This window comes from Salmo salar, chromosome ssa04 (genome assembly GCF_905237065.1).
Source record: "Salmo salar chromosome ssa04, Ssal_v3.1, whole genome shotgun sequence".
Classification (NCBI taxonomy): Eukaryota; Metazoa; Chordata; class Actinopteri; order Salmoniformes; family Salmonidae; genus Salmo; species Salmo salar.
The window spans coordinates 73,004,592-73,025,678 of NC_059445.1; the positions used below are offsets into that span (position 1 = coordinate 73,004,592).

The 21,087-nt window shown below is 43.0% G+C and overlaps 2 protein-coding genes across 15 annotated transcripts in view; both read right to left on the reverse strand.

Annotated features, from left to right (window-relative positions):
• LOC106603804 (disks large homolog 2) overlaps positions 1–3,262 on the reverse strand; it is a 325,722-nt gene extending 322,460 nt beyond the window's left edge. For all 14 annotated transcript variants that reach the window (XR_006769672.1, XR_006769671.1, XM_045717311.1 and 11 more), the window contains exons 1-2: positions 1,867–3,262; positions 296–427 (exon numbers count right to left, since the gene is read on the reverse strand). Coding sequence is in view for 12 of the 14 variants with exons in the window: in XM_045717311.1 (XP_045573267.1) it covers positions 296–427; positions 1,867–1,885 (151 nt within the window). In the remaining 2 variants the exon portion in view is untranslated. The remainder of the gene's footprint in view (positions 1–295; positions 428–1,866) is intronic.
• A 13,996-nt stretch (positions 3,263–17,258) lies between these two features.
• Positions 17,259–20,361, reverse strand: LOC106603806 (CREB/ATF bZIP transcription factor). Its single transcript, XM_014197946.2, has 4 exons — positions 20,111–20,361; positions 18,493–19,347; positions 18,214–18,289; positions 17,259–17,731 (listed from the first exon to the last, which is right to left on the reverse strand). Exons 2-4 carry the CDS (start codon positions 19,296–19,298, stop codon positions 17,651–17,653), a joined length of 963 nt encoding a protein of 320 aa, XP_014053421.1. The 5' UTR covers positions 19,299–19,347; positions 20,111–20,361; the 3' UTR covers positions 17,259–17,650.
• Between the last annotated feature and the right edge of the window lie 726 nt (positions 20,362–21,087).

The following is a 21,087-nucleotide window of genomic DNA, read 5'->3' on the forward strand; positions in this document are numbered from 1 at the left end:
ATACTGTGTGTGACTATGTGAGAGTGAAGTCTTGCATCTCGCTCATCTCAATATCTGTGGTGCTGCTTGTGGCAACGTCATTTAGCTGAGTCTACCTTTTAAGTCAAAAAATGCTTGCATTTTTGCCACTAGCATAGACATTCAGTGTGTCTATCAAATTCCATTTACTTTATGAAATGGAATATAACAGTGAACATGGCTAAACAGTTGAGGGGATATTGGTTTTTGTTATGTCAATAAAAACAACAATGGATTCTTCAATGAATGGATGGATTCCAATAACCTGCTGACTTACCAAGCAGTGCTTGGAACAGGCTGCTTTTGAAGACCCCCATCACTCTCTGAATGGCAGTTTTGAGCTGTTGTTCCTCTGGCTTCGTCAGTTTAGCACAGTAGTCTTCCAAAAGCTCTAGGGCCCTAGCTGTGTCTGCAGGAGGGTACGGATTGGAGACCAGTTAGCATGCTATTCAAAATATGGTCACATAAGTTAATTTTAACATAGTCACAAGTGATGAAATATCACAAACCACCAGACAAGCACGGACCAATTTACAAAGGCATTTTGTTTGAAAAAGATATACAGTAGCTTGAGCTTCCGCCACATTTTATCCCCATCTGTGAAAGGGATTCTAAGAACAATCTCTAGGCGCAAAGCAATTCTGAAAATATATGAAATAACAAGTTTATGTGCAAATGATGATGAGGCCACTTGTATGGTTTATAATTAGCAACCACTTCCACTACTAATATGAGAGGCAGTTTTGCAACGGTACAGAAATGTGGAGCATCGATCGAGTGTACGCTTGGCACGAGTGTCAGAGGGCGAGACACCACTGTCACACAGAGACAGAGGAGTCATCGTTGAGCTCAGACCCTGTCACCAAAGGAGACCACAGGGGAACAAAGCCGCTCTTTACTCAGGGGTGGGGGAGGAGGGGTGCTGTGACAAGTGTGTGACAAGACGAAAGTCAACACTAAACTATGTCTCATGTGTCAAAGAAATTCTCAAGAACAGAGTGTAAAATGGTCTTTAAATATATGGATTTTCCTGTTCAATTGATCTGGCTGACTGCTGTCTAGTCAGAATTTTACTTTAACCTCTCAACTCCAGAAAATTCTGGGAGGTTGCAAAATCTTGCATGACTTTCATTTTACAGTAGCCTACAGTTGTACAGTTGAACAATTTGGACAGTAATTCTTTCTTGTTGCACAATTACAGACCAATGTCTGCCACAAGGACAAGCCTCATTAGACATCTATTTATATGGAGTTGCTTACACCACATGCCAATCATCAGCCAATATAGGCTGCAAATAAGGACAAAACAATCCTTTACTGAATATGATGCACAATATTCAATTACACTTATGATAGGCCTTACTTTGCTGAATATGGCATTATAAATCCCTACAAATGTGAATAAATGCTGTATAACCTATTATACGTGAAATGCTTTCAGAAATAATTTACTAATAGGCCTAGTAACGTTACTTACACTATTTATGTAGGCCTAGTGTAGCTTATTAATGCTTATTCATTAAAGTTATTAAAGGTTTACGCAAAACTCTTATCCAAAATAAACTTATCAATGACTGTTCTGTTTCATAGGCCAGAGCGCCATGGTGCATGCAACAACAGATTTTTATTAGGATTATATTACAAGTTATGGGGCCATTTTTATTTGGTTTGCCACTAGCCTACCTACAGGAGCATATTAAATCGAGAAAGGCAAATGGAAATTCTGGTCGACTTACATAAGACTACATGCTGAAATCTAGAAGTGCTGAATCTCAATAAAGAGCCACTTGTGGCTGCATAGAGGCAGCGAGACAACTGTTGTGCCAATAAGTATACGTTTCTGCTCACCTTTTTTTCTTACAGGCATAGTTGAATGCTGGATCCGTATCGGTGATTTACTCTTGCTCCAATAACATAACGTATTCCCAGTTCTCTTCAGTGCATTATTAAAAGTGTCAGGCAGTGGTGAAAAAAACCCATCAAAGGCGAGTCCGTTGTGCTATAACATGTGTAGCCTTAGACACAGAGGCAGTAGGTTTTAGGCTTTTGCTCCAGCAAAATCCGTGGTCTACAGTCTAAAACAGGGCAAAACAGGCCACAAACAAAAACTATGCTTGCAAAGTGGCTGTGTATGCTTGTTCAGTTCATCTTCAACAAAGTATTTCGGATTGGTGTGTGCTGCTGCTGACAGGGCAGTCGCGAACGTCCTGATATCATGTCATGGACATGGACTATAGCCTAGCATGAATGGTAGGTTAATTCCCTCAACTGACAGGAACTTTTCGTGAGCACCCAGCGAGATGTCCCGCGTTTCTATCACTTCCCTTGCAGTTTGATGCTGGCATTGAGTCAATGGCGCTCCCATGTGATGAGCTGGGGATTTAAAAACACAAAACTAATGGCAGTCCAAAGAAATGTTAAAGGCGCCGTAACGTTACCCGGCGAGGTGAAATATGCAACCAAGCAAGGCTATTTTGGCTCGTGCAAAAAACGTTGCAGCAAGTCATGGGATATGATGACATGAGCAGGGGTATAGCCTATTTGTAACTTAACAGCACAGCAAGTTTAATTAGGGTACACACCTGGCAGCAATTCCTCATAGCTTCATATTTTTTTCTATGCATTTGGGATGGCCCAGTTGGCTAAACGAACCAGGTCTGCGGCTAAGTAGCCTAGCCTTAGGATAACTAGCTATCAAAATACATAACATTTGCTGGCCAACATTTATTCCAAGACATACCACAACGAATAAAATTGATATTCTCCATCCAATAACTCAGTTAGCTAAGGTTATGTAGCTGTGTGATTCTCCGTCATCTCTCTTTCGTTTAGCCTACATCACATTATTTTGAAATAAGTCTATTCAACTATTCACAAACTGAAATTAACCCAATACTCGCAAACACATGCATCATAATAGCTTAACCAGCTAGGCTACTTAAAACGAAAACCTGGGCAGTGAAAATGGAAGTTGACAGAGCGTTTGGCTAACGATAACCTAATTCCAGTGAGCAGATTCTCTCCTGACTGTCTGTTGGAAAATACCTGCCTGTCTGATCGTGCCGTAAAACGCATGGCTTTGCAATAACCCCGTCTACTTTACACATTTCATATATTCTTTGCGAAATATCTGGAACTTCCTCGTCCTCTTTTTTTCCCTGTTCCTTGGCAGCTGTCACATCACCACGTTTTTGATTCCCAAGTCTACACCCACGAAGTAGAAAGCAGCAGCATCAGTACCAGTTTTACCAATAGAGAATAATAGAGGCCTCTAGTGGCTAAAAGGCCCTAATAGCATGGGCAGCGTCGTTGAAGGTTTCCACCATTTTAATGTAGTCAACAGGGTGGGACTAACAACTTCATTGGCTGATCCTTCCTGGTGACCCTGGTGGAGTCACGTCCAACTGGGTCATCAGGAGGGATCAGCCAATCGGGAAGAAGAAAAATTACTACTTGACAATGGCGATTGGCTCAATGGCGCTGCCCATGCTGTCAGACACTATAACGGCATAGATTAGTCCTTATATATCTCTATGGTTTTACCTTAGCAGTGCCGAGGTTGGTTACTACCCCTTGATTGACAAAACATTACATCCAATGGCATGTCGAGTTTTTGTCCATGCTCGGGCTTACTTGCCTCTGAGTCCCCAACAGCCAGATGTGCCGGTTTTCAGGTGAGACTGAAAGCGTTCGTACTCCGTGGTATCGGGGATCCTTGGGACGTCGATACCCTAATGTAGTTGAAATGTAAAATGGTTAAGGTAGGGTTATTATTAGGTAAAGGTTAGGGTTTAGAGTATGGACGTCCCTTACAAAAAAATTTAACTATATTTTAAGACGATTAAATACTCTACGAGTAAAAAAGCTGTTAGAATTATAAGTGTCCTTGTGTAATGTGATATTCTACCCCCTAGCCCAATTGTCCTTCGTGTATGATTTATATATACTTGTGTTCCCCCATATACTTTCTGTATTGATTTCTTGTTAATAAAAGTAAAAAATAAATATAAAAAACAAAACAAAGAGTATGGACGTCCCTAGGGTTCCTGATAGTACTGACCAAATGGAAAGAGAGACTTCCGCTTTTGTAAATTAACCTGGGCTGCGTTCAGTACGTTCTGGAATGTTCAATTGAACGGAAACGGTGCTGCTGAAAAACGAGGAGGTTGTGGGTTGGGGAACGCTGTCAGCATGGCCACTGTCTTTTAAATACGTCACTCATAGAGCTTGCCAGCTTGTAGTCCTAAAACCCGGAAATGAGTAACCACTGGTTCGTTCAGCCATCCCTATGTGAAAAAATGAATGGGGAAAGAATAAGGTTTTGGAATAAACGCAGAAAATAAGGTCTGAGGTTAACACAGGCTTAGAAGAGTTTATACATTTTGTTTTATGAGACAATAGCACTCAGTTAACATGACCTTTATGAATTATAAAGCCTTTGTGCTTTTTTTATAACATATATTCATAAAAAATCCCAAAAAGTTACATTTATAGCTGATGAAGATTATCTCAGAACAAAATGTTTAAGATCTAAGCCTGTGTTTAACACGTACCTTATTTTCGGTGTTTATCCAAAAACACTACATAAACGCAATTGATTTTTATCCCAGGCTTTGTGCAACAAACCATGGCGCAGTTATTGCCTACAACAATACTCCATTACTAATTATCGCTATTGCTTCGAGCCACACCCACTGAACAGGAGCAAACGTCTATTCAATAACTTTTGGGGAAACTAGTCATTCAGTACAAATAGTTCTGCAACGTAGCAAATATTTAAGGGAACTGAACCCAACTCAGTATGTAGCGGACCGAGTTTTACGTGTTTATTTTATCCTAATGCCCCGTTCAAAACAACTGGGAACTCTGAAAAATACAAGGTCAAATCATGACATAAGTGATCTTCAGGTCGGAAAGTCGGAGCTCTAGAAAGAGTCCCGAGGCTCATTTTTTTCTCAGAATTCCCAGTTGTTTTGAACGCACTGAAGTCAGAAGTCTGAGATTTCGGAGTTGTTTTGAACGCTGCGTAACCTAACCAAGTAGGCGTAAAAAGACACCTGACCAGTTCCTACTTCCGTTTTTCATGGGAAACGGAAGCCAGGTTGAAAATACAGTATCAAAGATTTGTATAACTAAACCAAGATAGACCAGTCTGTCATTTCCAATGGGAACAAATTAGTCATAGTGGTCAGAGCCAAGCACGAGCTAGCGAGACCCTATTGGTGCATTCTAGCATGCATATGCATATTTCTGTTAGGGAACGTCTACTCTGTGAAGTGCATATGTACAATAACTAAATTTGTGTAACGGCTGTCTGGAAGAGGGGACCAAGGTGCAGCAGAGGATGTGTTCATCATTAGAATTTTAATTAAAAAAACAAGAGAACACTACAAAAATTAACAAAAATGACAGCAAACAGTCCTGTTAGGAAAATACTCAAAACAGAAACAATTACCCACAAAACCCAAAGGAAAAACATGCTCCTTATGTGTGACTCCCAATAAGCAACAACGAGCTTCAGCTGTGCCTGATTGGGAGCCACACATGGCCCAAAACAAAGAAATACAAAAACATAGAGAAAGGAACATAGAACGCCCACCCAATGTAACACCCTGGCCTAACCAAAATAAAGAACAAAAAAACCCTCTCTATGGCCAGGGCGTTACAGTACCCTCCCCCAAAGGTGCGGACTCCGGCCGCAAAACCTGACTCTGAAGGGGAGGGTCCGGGTGGGCCTTCTTACGGCGGCGGCTCAGGTGCGGGACGTGGCCTCTGCTCCACCCTTGGCGTCGCCCTCTTAGGTGGCGCACCTGGCCGCGCCGAAGGGCTGGCGGGCGGCGATGGCTGCGCCCGGCTGGCGGGCGACCCTGGTTGCGCCCGGCTGGCGGGCGGTGATGGTTGCACCCGGCTGGCGGGCGCCTGGTTGCGCCCGGCTGGCGGGCGGCGATGGCTGCGCCCGGCTGGCGGGCGGCGATGGTTGCGCCCGGCTGGCGGGCGGCGATGGTTGCGCCCGGCTGGCGGGCGACCCTGGTTGCGCCCGGCTGGCGGGCGACCTGTCGCCCGCTGGCGGGCGACCTGGTTGCGCCCGGCTGGCGGGCGGTGATGGTTGCGCCCGGCTGGCGGGCGACCCTGGTTGCGCCCGGCTGGCGGGCGGTATGGTTGCGCCCGGCTGGCGGGCGACCCTGGTTGCGCCCGGCTGGCGGGCGACCCTGGCTGCGCCCGGCTGGCGGGCGACCCTGGCTGCGCCCGGCTGGCGGGCGTCCCGGCTGCGCCCGGCTGGCGGGCGTCCCTGGCTGCGCCCGGCTGGCGGGCGTCCTGGCTGCGCCCGGCTGGCGGGCGTCCCTGGCTGCGCCCGGCTGGCGGGCGTCCTGGCTGCGCCCGGCTGGCGGGCGTCCCTGGCGGCGCCCGGCTGGCGGGCGTTCCTGGCGGCGCCCGGCTGGCGGGCGTCCCTGGCGGCTCCGGCGGCACTGACCCAGGATTCACCAGGCTGGGGAGATATGAAGGAGGCCTGGCCCTGGGCGCAGGCACAGGACTCACCAGTCTGGCGGGCGGCTCTGGCGGCTCCGGGCTGGCGGGCGGCTCTGGCCCAGGATTCACCAGGCTGGGGAGACATTATGGAGGCCTGGCCCTGGGCACAGGCACAGGACTCACCAGGCTGGGGAGACATGAGAGGCCTGGCCCTAGGCGTAGGCACAGGACTCACCGGGCTGGCGGGCGGCTCTGACTGCTCTGGACAGGTGGGCGGCTCTGGCGGCTCCGGACAGGCGGGCGGCTCTGGCGGCTCCGGACTGGCGAGACCCACTGGAGGCCTAGTCCTGGGAGGTGGCACAGGACGGACCAGGATGGGGAGACCCACTGGAGGCCTAGTCCTGGGAGGTGGTACAGGACGGACCAGGATGGGGAGACCCACTGGAGACCTGGTCCGTGGAGCAGGCACAGGACTGACCAGGATGGGGAGACCCACTGAAGGCCTGGTCCTGGGAGGTGGCACAGGATGGACCAGGATGGGGAGACCCTACCTGGTCTACGAACTGAAGGCCTGGTCCGAGGAGGAGGCACAGGATAAACCGGGCTGTGGGGGAGCACTGGAGTTCTGGTACGGACACTCTTTACCCACACTCCAGGCTGAATGCCCACTTTGGCCCGGCACGGGCGGAGAGCAGGCATTGGGCGAACTGGACCCTCCCAGCGCTCTGGAGACACAGTGCGCAACACCGGCGCAGGATAACCTGGACCGAGGAGGCGCACTGGAGACCAGACGCGCTGAGCTCGCACCATCCGCCCTGGCTCGATGCCTGCACTCGCATGGCACTTGCGGGGGGCTGGTATGTAGCGCACCGGGCTTTGAACACGCACTGGGGACACCGTGCGCTCCACAGCATAACACGGTGTCTTACCAGTACCACGCTGCTTCCGGTAAGCACTGGGAGTTGGCTCAGGTCTACCACCTGACTCCGCCAATCTCCCCGTGTGCCCCCCCCCCCCAAAAAAAATGGGGGGCTGCCTCCCGTGTCCGTTGCGCTCCCTTTCCTCATACCAGCGCCTCTCAGCTCTCGCCGCCTCGATCTCCCACTGCGGGCGGCGACAATCCCCAGCTTGAGCCCATGGTCCTTTCCCGTCCAGGATTTCCTCCCAAGTCCATGACTCCAGATAGCTTTTCTCCTGGTGCCTCTCCTTGTGCTGCTCCTTCCTCTGCTGCTTGGTCCGTTGTTGGTGGGTAATTCTGTAACGGCTGTCTGGAAGAGGGGACCAAGGTGCAGCAGAGGATGTGTTCATCATTAGAATTTTAATTCAAAAAACAAGAGAACACTACAAAAATGAACAAAAAAACGACAGCAAACAGTCCTGTTAGGAAAATACTCAAAACAGAAACAATTACCCACAAAACCCAAAGGAAAAACATGCTCCTTATGTGTGACTCCCAATCAGCAACAACGAGCTTCAGCTGTGCCTGATTGGGAGCCACACACGGCCCAAAACAAAGAAATACAAAAACATAGAGAAAGGAACATAGAACGCCCACCCAATGTAACACCCTGGCCTAACCAAAATAAAGAACAAAAAAACCCTCTCTATGGCCAGGGCGTTACAATTTGCCTTTGCACTCCCTCTAAACGCAATTTTAAAAAAAAACATTTACAAAGAGTAAAGTTTGCTAGACTTAGTCCACTCTGTTCATAACATATTCTAGTTTTGGCAACAGAAAACTGTATTGAGTTTAAATGTTTCATCGATGAGAAAATCTGCAGAATCGGTCAAAATCCGTCTCGTTCCATCTTCTCCCACTGCCGACCATTGAGCTTCCTCTCACTATCATATTAGGTAGTGAGTGGAAACGCCAAGCGGCTGCTTCACATTTATACATCCGGTGAAATATCGGTCTCGTTGTTCCATTTGTGACGGTATCACTGAAAATCACTATCATCCACTTATTTCAACCCCGCAGAGAGTGGGGAGTACTGACCAATAGAATTTGGTGTGAAAGGTTCAGAGGTTACTCTGGTACATGTGGTTTAAAATGGCTGCGCCCTTCCTCAAAATAATGATATTAAAGAAGAAAATATTGAAACAGCTATACGTTTACAGCACATACATTAGAGCTGAGACATCGGTAACGGAGAGTACAGCAATACATTTGACTGGTGTTATTGCAGTGTTCGTGCTTATTAGCGTATGCTCACTGAACTAGGCTGTTTAAATGGGATTTTATTCAATTGAATGTTAGCTATCTTAAATTAGCTATTTGATTCACTCTTATCGAACATATCACATACACGTTCACTCAGCCCTGCATTGTTGGGGGACACTGACATTACATTGCAGGTCATCTTGCTGAATGTCAGAATTCAGCAATGTCGTACAAAAAGGCACCGGCTGCACAGTCCCCAGAGCTGTGATCGTTCAAATGATAGCGGAAAGATTTGAACGGCTGCCTGAACTTGACAGGTACGTTTTTGTACGCCTATGCCTAGACATTGGTTAATTGCCTTGACAGCCTATTGCATGTTGCCCCCATCATAACATGTAACTGTTGTTCTACAGGAAAATCTTCACCTATGGCCCCATGTATCTGGGAGGTAATGGGGCATTAGTAGGACTGATTGCCAAAAGCTTATAAAGGAGAGCACTGAATGTCACTCAAGGGCGTTTTACTTCAAATCTCCCAATGGCTGTCCTACCGTTCTTGACAACAGTGGCCATGTATGATGTAGCTGTATCCAAACCATTTATTGTCTGGTGGGTTGCAATTATTATTTATTTTCTACAATATTTTTATGGTTTCTGAATTGAATCTGAAACATCTTAAACTCATTCAGGTGACCTTAATTGCCCAACCTGTGTCCTGATAAGAGGTGCACTTGTCAGCGCAGTTGGTGCTGGCGTATATCCTATTCTGTTGGCTTTGCCTGTGAATGCAGGCCTTGCAACCAGTTATGTGCAACGGTCTTTCCAGGAGTAGGGTGATGTTGCTCTTAGACTTAGGCCGGCAGATTTTACCATCCAAATGCATTGTATGCAGCCGGCAATACATTTGTATCTTGTGGACCGGTTACTACCTTACTTCATTCAGGCTGCATAGGCTTCGATTTCCTCTGGCTACGATCCTCCTTACAGCAGCAATCAGCAGTAGAAACAATTAAACGGCCTCCCCACCCCTGGTTCAGTAAAAAGCTGTGGGATGGGGCTCGAGGAAAGGTAAATCACTCAAATTCTAAGACAGAGCTAGAGATGTAAGGATTGACCATCCATGATATCAAAATTATAGTTTTAACCATGTTTGAGGCTATATAGTGTTTGTTTACAAACGGAGTAAAACAAGCTTATATTTTGTGTTCTGATGGGGTACGACAGTTAAACTAAGCTCATGAGGAAGTTTTTCTTTAAAAATCAATGGGTACAAAAATGGATATAGCGACTGCTGATTGCGTCTGAACTGTACTCGGACAATGGCCCGCAGTTCTCAAGTTCCGATCGTTCACTAACGACTGGGGATTCCAACACCTCCAGCCCCAATTACCCAAGGTCTAACGGCTTAGCAGAGTTCAGTCAAAATTGTCAAAGGTCTGATGAAAAAGGCACACGATGGAAAGTAGGATTTCCTAAAAAATCTGATGATCTACTGCAACGCACCGCTGCAGAACGGACTTCCACCTGCACAAATGTTGATGGGACGTCGCATCAGAACCAACCTACCCATCCACGAGGACTTGCTAACGCCCAGAGGTGCTCAAAGTCAAACTCACGAAGGAAAAACAGAAAGACAACAAAAACAGCGACACGACAAAAGTGCAGGACACTTACCTGAACTGAAACCTGTAGATCATGTACGACTCCGAGACATCAATACAGGAACCTGGATGCAGCAAGGGTGTGTGCAGAGAGAAGTTGCACCGTAATCCTATGAGATCCAAAGGGAGCATGGATCACAACTGAGACAAAACAGAGTGGATCTAAGGCTTCAGCCATTCACTCAAGGGACTGAGGATCATCAGGAGGATACTGCTTAAGTGTCAAATGCCTTTAGAAATGGACAATTCAGTCAGAACACCCTAACTGACAACGAATGCTGACCAACTGTTTCAGGAAACACTTCAGAATGACCAAAAAGGACTGTCAGACCCCCTGAAAGGCTTATTGAGAATTGCTAAATAAAAAAAGGGGCACCTGGACTGAATGTTTTGTTTAAGTGAAAAGAAATAGAGCCACAAAAATTGGACAGAATATATTTAGGAGAAAAACAATACATCAGAATGTTTATTGCCTCTTAAGTGATGAGAGCAATTGGGGGAAAGAAATGTGTTATTGAAAATAGCGTGTTATGCAGGTTGAGTAAACAAATGTGATGTGGATACATAGAAAAGTAGTTTTATTTTAAAGGAAAGATGTTATGTGTTAATAACATTTAGACTACGTTACCCAGTAGGCTATGCGGGCGGGACAGGTGGTTGAATACCTTGCATGGCTAAACAAGGAGTTTTCTAGCTGAAGTATACGTTCATTAAAAAGTACTTAAACCTACGACCTGGTTTATCATTATATAAGGAACAAACGTAACAGATACGTCCTCCGTTTTTGGATGAACATTACCCAACCCATCCTGAGGAACATGGGTGCTGTGATTGTGCGACAGGTTTTCTTCGGCACCTACCTAAGCTCCAGACATTTTAACAGCTACTTGAAGTTTCTTCAGTTATCCACGTCAGGTGACAAGGTACTTGAGGATTAAAACAGTTTTAAACAAACCTAAAATGGGCAAGGTTGTATTTTTATTAAAGTCCATGAATTGCAAAATCTCAGTTGTACAATTTTTTGGGGGGAGGGGGTATACCATTTCCAGCAGACCTGGTCCAAGGCAGTGTTTACAGGCAGCACAATTCCAAAAGTTTTCACTAATTGGACTTTTGACCAATTAAATAACATCAGAATGGTCTGCCTGTCTGAACAGCCTGTGAATCCACCTTGAATTTGAAGAAAGTGCCTTATATTAATGAGATGCACAACTGTCTTACCTCAACAAACCAACTCCTACCTGAAACCAATTCCCATCATTATGCTGTCAAGTTACACATTCAAAGTAAACCCTCCCCTTAAATCAACATTCTTTGAGCACTACAAATATAATTTAAATCCAGAATTACACTTTTCTCTGCCCAGAGTACCCCCTCATGTGCTTTTTACCAGTTGGACTATGTTCTTACAATTCTTCCCAAGTTTCCCCAGGTTGACAAATACTATATTTGCTCCATTATTTACGTTGTAGTTGGTGGCCGCATTCATTGTGGCACTATGTAGTGCAGTGGTTCCTAAACTTTTTATAGTCCTGTACCCCTTCAAACATTCAATCTCCAGCTGCGTACCCCCTCTAGCACCAGGGTCAGCGCACTCCGAAATGTTGTTTTTTGCCATCGTTGTAAGCCTGCCACACACACTACACATTATGTTTAATAAAATGTGACTTTTTGTCACAACCTGGCTCATGCGAAGTGACAAAGAGCTCTGACAGGACCAGGGCACAAATAATAAATCAATAATTTTGCTCTTTACCATCTTACATATAAAACCTAATTTGTTCATTAAATTGTGAATAACTCACCACAGGTTAATGAGAAGGGTGTGCTTGAAAGGATACACATAACTCTGCAATGTTGGGTTGTATTGGAGTGTTAGATCATTTTCCACAGTCTATGCCTGTATTTAGTTTTCATAAAAGTGAGGGCTGAGAATCCACTCTCACATAGGTACGTGGTTGCAAAGGGCATCAGTGTCATAACAGCGCTTAGGCAGGCTACTCTCAGCGCAGCCCTATCCAGAAATCTGGCAGTGGCTTCTGATTAAATTCAATTTTCACAGAACCGCTTGCTGCAATTTCGATGAGGCTCTCTTGTTCAGATATCGGTAAGTGGACTGGAGGCAGGGCATTGAAAGGGATATCATTTCGGGAAAGTACCTGCATAATTGTGCACCCAACTCAGGTGATTCGCTATATCACATTTGACATTGTCCATAAGCTTGAGTTAATTTGCACACACAAAAAAATACCATACAATGATGGAAAGACCTGTGTGTTGTCCTTGTTAATGCAGACAAAGGGCTCCAACTTCTTAATCATAGCCTCCATTTTGTCCCGCACATTGAATATAGTTACGGAGAGTCCCTGTAATCCTAGATTCAGATCATTCAGGTGAGAAAAAACATCACCCAGATAGGCCAGTCGTCATGCAAGCGGTCAGATAAGTGAAAATGATGGTCAGTAAAGAAAACTAAGCTCGTCTCTCAATTTAAAAAAAACGTGTCAATACTTTGCCCCTTGATAACCAGCGCACTTCTGTGTTGTAAAAGCGTTACATTGTCACTGCCCATATCATTGCATAATGCAGAAAATACACGAGAGTTCAGGGTCCTTGCTTTAACAAAGTTAACCATTTTCACTGTAGTGTCAAATGTCTTTCAAGCTGCCAAGGGAGCCTCTCGGTGGATGCTGCAGTGTACCCAAGTGGCGTCGGAAGCAACCACTCTACTGTCTCCGTCAAGGCTTTTGCGCCATCTGTCGATACCAACACATCTTGACCACCAAATTCCATTTGATGTCACAAAGCTGTCCAGTACTTTAAAAATATCCTCTCATGTTGTCCTGGATTACAGTGATATGCAGAAGAGAATGTCTTCCTTAATTTAATTGACCCCTCAAATGTAACGGACATATACCAGGAGCTGTGCAAGGCCCGCCACGTCTGTTGACTCATCCAGCTGTAACGCATAGAATTCACTGGCTTGTATGCGAAGCAGTAACTGTTTCAAAACATCTCCTGCCATGTCACTGATGCGTAGCGAAAGTGTTGTTTGATGAAGACATTGTATCGTTTTTTGGGCCTTTTCCTCCAGCATTGTCCCAGCCATATCCACAGCAGCAGGAAGAATTAAGTTCTCCACAAAAGTATGGGCTTACCTGTCCTAGCCACTCGGTAGCTCACCATATAAGACACTTCAAGACCCTTATTAAATGGTATATGTTGCGGATATACGTCTTACTACTCGAAAGTCGTCTTTATTCTAGCTCAAACTCCTGTGGTTTATTTTTCAAATTGTCACGTTTCGTTTCTAGGTTTCCCGCGAGACAGTAACGGTTAATGTGATTGGATGTTAATTATTTGACTAGGCTACCTGTATTTGACATTGTGTTGTTATTTCACTGAACACTAGGTTTAATTTAATTTTTGGCAGTGAAACGAGGCTACTCAAGGCGGAGGGGGGGGGGGAGAGACTCACCCAGATGTATAGCCCTGTTGGAAAATAAATGTTCTGTTTGAAAATGTGAACACTTTTTTTTTTTAAAGAAAAAACCTTATCACATTTGTATTTGGTGTACCCCCCGACAGCATTGCAGTACCCATTTGGGAATACCTGCTGTAGTGGAACACTCGTAGATATATGTAGAACGAACAGGCCTGACGTGGATTCACATCTGCTCTATTCATGGCAATTCTAACATTCAAATAGGTTTGCCTACTGAACGTGGCCCACATCAAGTGTGCTTTATGGTATTACCAAGTTACTGGGTGTTCTCACCGTGTAGTTTCATAACCATATGGACAACTGTAGTTTAATAAATCGGGAGAATGGGCCATTATCGCTTCACTGAAATTAGTATAGAGGACAGAATTCAAAACAGATTGCGCAGAACATTGCACTGCAATTAACTTGTAAAATGCTTCTGCTGTGTTTGAAGTGGAACCACGGTAACAGCCATTAAATAACATGCCTAGTTCAATATACATGTTATACCTTAATGCTAAATGTTAATTAAAACATGCATTAGGTGATTATCAGGTTGTATAACTTCTGGATTTTGAAAATGTTTTTACTTGGCATATTTTTACTTAATGCATTTGATGCATGATTCATTGGCAATTTTAGTGATAAGAAATTACACCTCAGAATCAGGATCGCAATACAATGCTTGTCTGTTTAAATCCAGGCCCACCTCAAAGCTGTGTGTTAAATGCCCATAAACCGAGGGTCCTAAATTATTTTAAATGGACACTTCAGGATTTTGGCAATGAGGCCCTTTATCTACTTCCCTAGTCAGATGAACTTATGGATACAATTTTTTACATCTGTGTTCAATATGAAGGAAGTTGAGGTAGTTTCGCAAGCCAATACAAACTAGCATTAGGGCATGCTAGCAGATAGCGCAATGACTTGAAGTCTATGGGTAACGCTAGTTAGCAATTGCGCTACTATTAGTGATCAACTTCCTTCAAACTGCATGCACAGACAAATGGGTTCATCTGAAAATGGGGAAGTTGATAAAGGCGTCAAATCCCGAACTATACCTTTAACACAAAGGCCCTCAAAAAAAAAAAAGCGTGCAACATACCCTATGTGCATAAGGAAAATGTTGAGTGACCTGACATAAAAACAAAGGTCTGAGAGTGCCAAATCCTAAGGTAGTGCAACTGATAAACAATGCAAAGATGGTTCAATTTGGATTGTACAGTAAAAATGGCATCAACTTGAGTTATATCAAGCCAGTTAAGGAAGGTACTTCAGGAGTAACATTTGTATAGTGTATAGTGATATGAACATCTATTTATATTGGCTATTGCCATTTACTAGCAGGCCAACCAGACAGACAATCTAAAATATTGATTGAGGATACCATTTTACCAGTGTAGAATACATTGGCAATTTTAGTGCAAAAGAGCCTTCAATTATAGTACAGGTCATAGACGCCTAGCGCATAACTACCAGTCTACCACACACATTCATCATTCAGCGGCAGGAAGCCTAGCGGTTAAGAGCGTTGGGCCAGTAAACGAAAGGTCGCTGGTTCAAATCCACAAGCAGAATTGGTTAAAAATCTGATGTACCCTTGAGCAAGGCAATTTACCCCAATTGCTCCTGTAAATCACACTGGATTAATCTGCTAAATTAATACAAATGTAAATGATTCCTTACCCTGACAGTGGTCTATGGGCCAGGACACTAAATCCAATTTGGATTTCTTTAGAAAAAACAGCCACTCACTGCTAACAAAAAAAAAATCAATGGGTGTGATGAAGGCAACTGTGAAGAGTTCACTTTTGGCCAAATCACCTTTTGTGATTTCAAACCAGGTTATTGAATTGATTTCAATTTATTTGCCAGTGAATTGTTCAAAATTGGACAGTAACCATCACTCCAATTGACCTTTGGTTAGCAGTGGCTAAAGTTGGCTGGAGTTCAAAGCGGCTGTTTTTAAGAAATCCAAATTGCAGCCAACTGGCTCCTGGTCTACTTTCAGTGCAAGAAACAATTTAACTGTATAAGGTCTTCAATACCAAACTAATCCTAATGGCACAATAATGAATTCAACAGCACCACCACTTGGTTTGCTACAAATTTGCGTGATCACAGGGCTGGAGAAATGTAACCACTCAATTCATAGGATGCATGTACTGACTGTCCATGTGATAGTTTAACCATATTTTGAAGCTATAGTGTATATAAACAAAGACATTCTTTAAACAATGGATAAAAAAAAAAAGGGGGGGTTATGATGGTTTCAACGGTGTGTTTGGTTGGGGTCCTTAAATCATGTACACCTCAAGTAATCAGCAAAATGCATCAGTCTAAAAATGTTCTGTCTGTTAAGAGGCTCTCAAACTCTTTTAGTTTCCTACGTCCAACATATATGCACATATGGCAAAATATTCCCGATTTTTCATAAAAACAGTTTTGTTTGCAGTGCATGCCCAAATAAGTAGCCTTGCATGCCACTGTTATGACCTGTGAATTTTAGCCACCTACCTATACCCATGGATTCTTGGAAGAACACAACTTAATTCCTCCTGAGCTTACGCCATCATAACCCAAAATAAGGTTGTTTCAAACAATGTATAGCTTAAATATAAACGCAAAACTATCATTTCGATCTCGTGTATTGTCACTCCTTTCATCCATAGCTTCATCTATGAATTTGAAGGTGGTTACATTTCTCCAACCCATCCTTTAGCTTTATAGCAGACCAAGTGTTTGGGTCAGCCATAACGTTGAAAAACAAATTAAGGACGGTGCCTTTTAACAAAGTTAATTTGTGAAGTAGCTAACAATTTACTTTTCAGATCCAAGTGAAAGCATTGTGGGTTCTCCACATTAAATATTATCACTGAAATGCCGTCCAGCTCGATAAACTTTAGAGTGGCAGTCCCTTACACTATTTGTTAGACATTTTCAGACCTCAGAAGTGGTCTGTCTAAATGAATCAATGGCCCAAGCTACCAGATGTGTAAATCCCACTAAATGCATCAACCCCAGGGAAAGATAGGTGCCATCTGAAATTATTTTAATTTGCATAATTTTGATCAGCACCTGTATTTTGGGGGGGATTCATTTGGGATTGAGGCATATAGCTGGATATAGAGGTGGTGGGGTGGGACATGAACTTATTCATTAGACCAATTTTGAAGTCTGAAAACACCTGAAGCTGATTTTAGTGAAATATCACTTTAAAACAAAATGCAGCACCATTATGTTAAAAAACAAGTACATCGGACTAGTAGGCATATGCACATAGAGTATGCTTTGAACTCTCCACTGAAATGAGGCCTCACAAACCATTACCACATTTTTCCATTTTGTTGAGGAATTGATAGACATGTCTGCAGAAAGAGCTTGCTGTTTGAAAAGAGAAAAAGAGATGTGTTAATATCAAATACATTGGGTCACATTCAAGGTAAAATATATAACTGAAACGTGTATAACCAAAATAAGATTTATTGTCAATCATTTAATCATATCCATGTTCCTGAAACATTGTTCTCTCATTTAGAAAAAAAAGTTGCCACAACATCTTTGTATTTTACATAACATTCTTTAACATTGTCACTTTATACAAAATTGGTGATGTCCATTTCTATCAGGATCACATCGATAACAAGAGAGTTTGACTAGTTTTTATAAACAACTGGGTTACATACCAATGTGTCAACAAGTCAGGTTAAACTTGTGAACAAACCGTTATAGGACCTGTAATATTGTCAATGCAATAGGTAGTGGAACACTTGTCATCCACAATATATTCTAAATTCACTACTTTTTACAAAGAAGGTGTTATGGGATACTGGTTAAATGTAGTCACTTACACCCTTTGTTATACTACCTTTAAAAAAATACCAGGCCAAGTTGGCAGCAGCGGGTCCCGCCTCTTCAGCTTCCCGAACAGCAGAATCCACTTTAGCAATAAAGAAAAATAGGGGCGCTAAATGAAAAGATCCTTCAGCAGAATAGTGACGTTTCACAAAAAGACAAGTTCTAACCAAACCATGCTAAGCAATTATATGTTGTTGTTTTTACCCATTCTGGTTTGAGAGCCAATATGAACTAATAATCATATACTAATGAAAACTCTTTGTGAAACGTCACTGTAATCTATTTACAATTATTTTTTTTTACAATTCCAATAAACTTGACAAATTCAACAGCCCCCATTTCTTTATATTTGGGAGGGAAATCAGTTTGATTTAATATTTACAGGTTAAACGCTTACTGCATAGAACTTAAAAGAAAAGTAATTCAAACTAAGATGGAAAGATATGTTCCAGTGTAAACTTAATGTTAGTGTAAAAGCCTTTGGTGTATGCTAAGAGGAATACAACTTGAAAAACATCTTAGAATTTATCAAATCATCAGCTTTTCTTCATCTGAGATCCTTACCATGGAGCCAAGCAGACAGGGACGTTCTGTAACCCATTCATCCAGCATGGTAGAACAATCATCACCTAGAAGAAAACTGGCAACAAGGTTTAACGAGTAACGTGTACTTAAATCATTGGTAAGATTTTTTATACATGCTCAATCATTCAACATTTCTTAATTAAGTAATGATCTCAAATAGTTTTAACAGTGTTCATAGATTCCCCTGACGTTCATTACACTGAAGTTAATCAGGTTCAGTCTCAACAGCTGAAAACAGATAAAAGTACTTGACCCTACATTTTGAGCGATGCGCTTGCACTCTCTGCACACTTAGTGCAGAACTCCACTGAGACGTTGTTCTTGTCCACGTGCAGACAGACGCCACCAGAGGTCTCCTTTTCCTCCACCTTCACACGTTTCCGGGGCAAGGCATAATCGTGGTCGTCATTCTTGTTGGACCCCTGGAAAAGCGAGGAAGATAATTTCATGCCGTTCACACCGCTCAGCCTTGACAACAGCTGGGCTAACATGCTCTCGTTGGCCAACACAGCTCTCAGGTACCTCGTCTCATCTTCCAACTCTTCTACCCTCTTATTCAATTGGACGTTTTCCTGTTTGAGTATGCGGTTTTCTGACGACAGAGACCCGACTTTATTTTCCAGCCCGTTCACGTATTCCTTCTTTTTCAGACGATTAATTCGCGCAGCGACAGCGTTTTTGTTGATCATGTTCCCAGACGGGTCATCTCTCCCCTTCCTTTTCTGAACAGCAGACACTCCTTCGGGCGATGGGGTCCTGGATGTGCCAATCCAAAAATCTTGATCTGTTGTGTCACCCACACCTAATTCGGTCAATCCAATGTCGAAAAGAGGGAAGACCGCATCCTTCTCAAATGTCCAGTTTAACTTGTCGATTCCAAATAAATCATCCAGCTCTAATCCAACTGTACTATCCCCATTCTCTGACCTAATTTCTTCAGAGGGACTCGTTTTAACATTTTCTATCATTTCAACAAAGTCAGTGACTTCAACATCAAAAGGACAAGTTGAAGAGTGCACCTCCACATCGGTGTTGTCTGAACGACCTCTTCGTCTGGTGATCATTTTTAGCTTTTGATGAGGGACACCACCAATTTATTCCCACTCAGATTATCTGTGAGAATACAACAAGAACATTGATTAGTAAATTAAGTCTGTTTAATGAATATATTGGGTTTCTGCCCCCTAGACATGAAAATACATAAGTATTGTGTCCTGTGCTTCAGTGAGTAATGTTAAATTAGGCCTAGCTATCCTTCAGATTCTCTGTCCATTACCTCAACCCCCATTTTGAAGGGCCTAAAAAGTCTTGAGGCCATACACGTTTCCTTTACCAAATATTACGTTAATCAGTAGCGCTGAGCGATTAGTGCTTTTTGAGTTGTTCTATTTCGGTTAGATCATTTATTAAATAATCACGGTTTTCGATTTATTTTCTCATGTAAACGTGATTTTAGAGCTTTTTCATGGAAATTCCAAAGCCAAACATCATGAGCATTCAATTGCCAAAACATTCATTGTGTGGATCTTTCTCGAGAAATGAAAGACTAATATAGACTAACATTTCTAGTTAATGCAGTTGTTCAAGGCGGGCTGTATCTAACGTTAGCTAGTTAATTTAGGTGGCATAATGTTGTCTGAGCAAGACTGCCGTTACATTAGGCCTAACTAGCTAACATTAGTTACCATGTAATCTTTCCGTTTTTTGGAACATGTTATAATTACTCACATTGATATTTTGTTAACTAGTTTGTGTTTTCAACAATGTCAACGTTATTTTTGTATTTAACGCTAGTTAGTTATAATATTATTAGCTAGTTGGAAGGCCATTGCGCACAAACAAAATGACAAAGCATTTTTGAAGGAACCACACTTACCGTCCGTGAAGCTTTAACTGGATCAGATTGTAGCTATTTGTTCGTAATATTATTCAGCTTCTCGTAGGAAAAGATTTGATCTTGTTTGACAGTCTGTAAATGTGTCTAATCCCGAAAACAACTATTTGCTGACTAGCGGACAGAACTTCCAAACGTACAAAGGACGTAAAAAATGGCAACTCAACCCGCGGAAATGGTTTTCACTGGTTACCTCAGCCACAAAGTCAAAATGGCGACTCAACCCGCGGAAATGGTTTTCCCTAGCTACCACAGCCACAAAGTAAACGGCTATATTGTAAAAAAAAGAATATATATATATATATATGATAAAGATAAATTGTAGACATAGGCGGGGTTTATGACTTTGTGGCTATGGTAACTAGTGACGAGGCGGAAAAACATCACTAATAATCATATACTATGAAAACTCTCTGTGAAACGTTACTGTGATCTATTTACAACTATTATTTATTTTTTTACAATTCCAATAAATCTGACATAAATTCAACAAGCCCCCATTTCTTTATATTTGGGAGGGAAATCAGTTCCTCTGCCCAGGCGTTGCTGACGTCTGCCAAATCTTACAACGCATGGATAGGTATTTTACTTCTCAGCGAACCCCGTCATATGTTATAGCAGTATATGTCAGTCGGTGCTGCAACCATTGGTTGATACACGCAACGTCTGAGCAAGGGAAGGCGATCTTTCCCACGGGGTCTAGCGTGAGTCTATAAAAAGAGTCGCAGCTGTGCTTAGTTATTTGCACACCAGGGGTCGCATTATGAAGGTTTGAGCCTGCTAGCAGGGCTACCTTTTAAAAATAAATATCTTATTTTAATATATCAAATTGTATACCACTTGGACTCCATTCGCGCCTGGTTCACAGGGTGGCCCACCAGGGTCGAAAATCTGATATCAACTTTGGAGGGGACAATTACATAAAATTTTCTCAAGAGCAATCTGTTCAGTTTGGACTT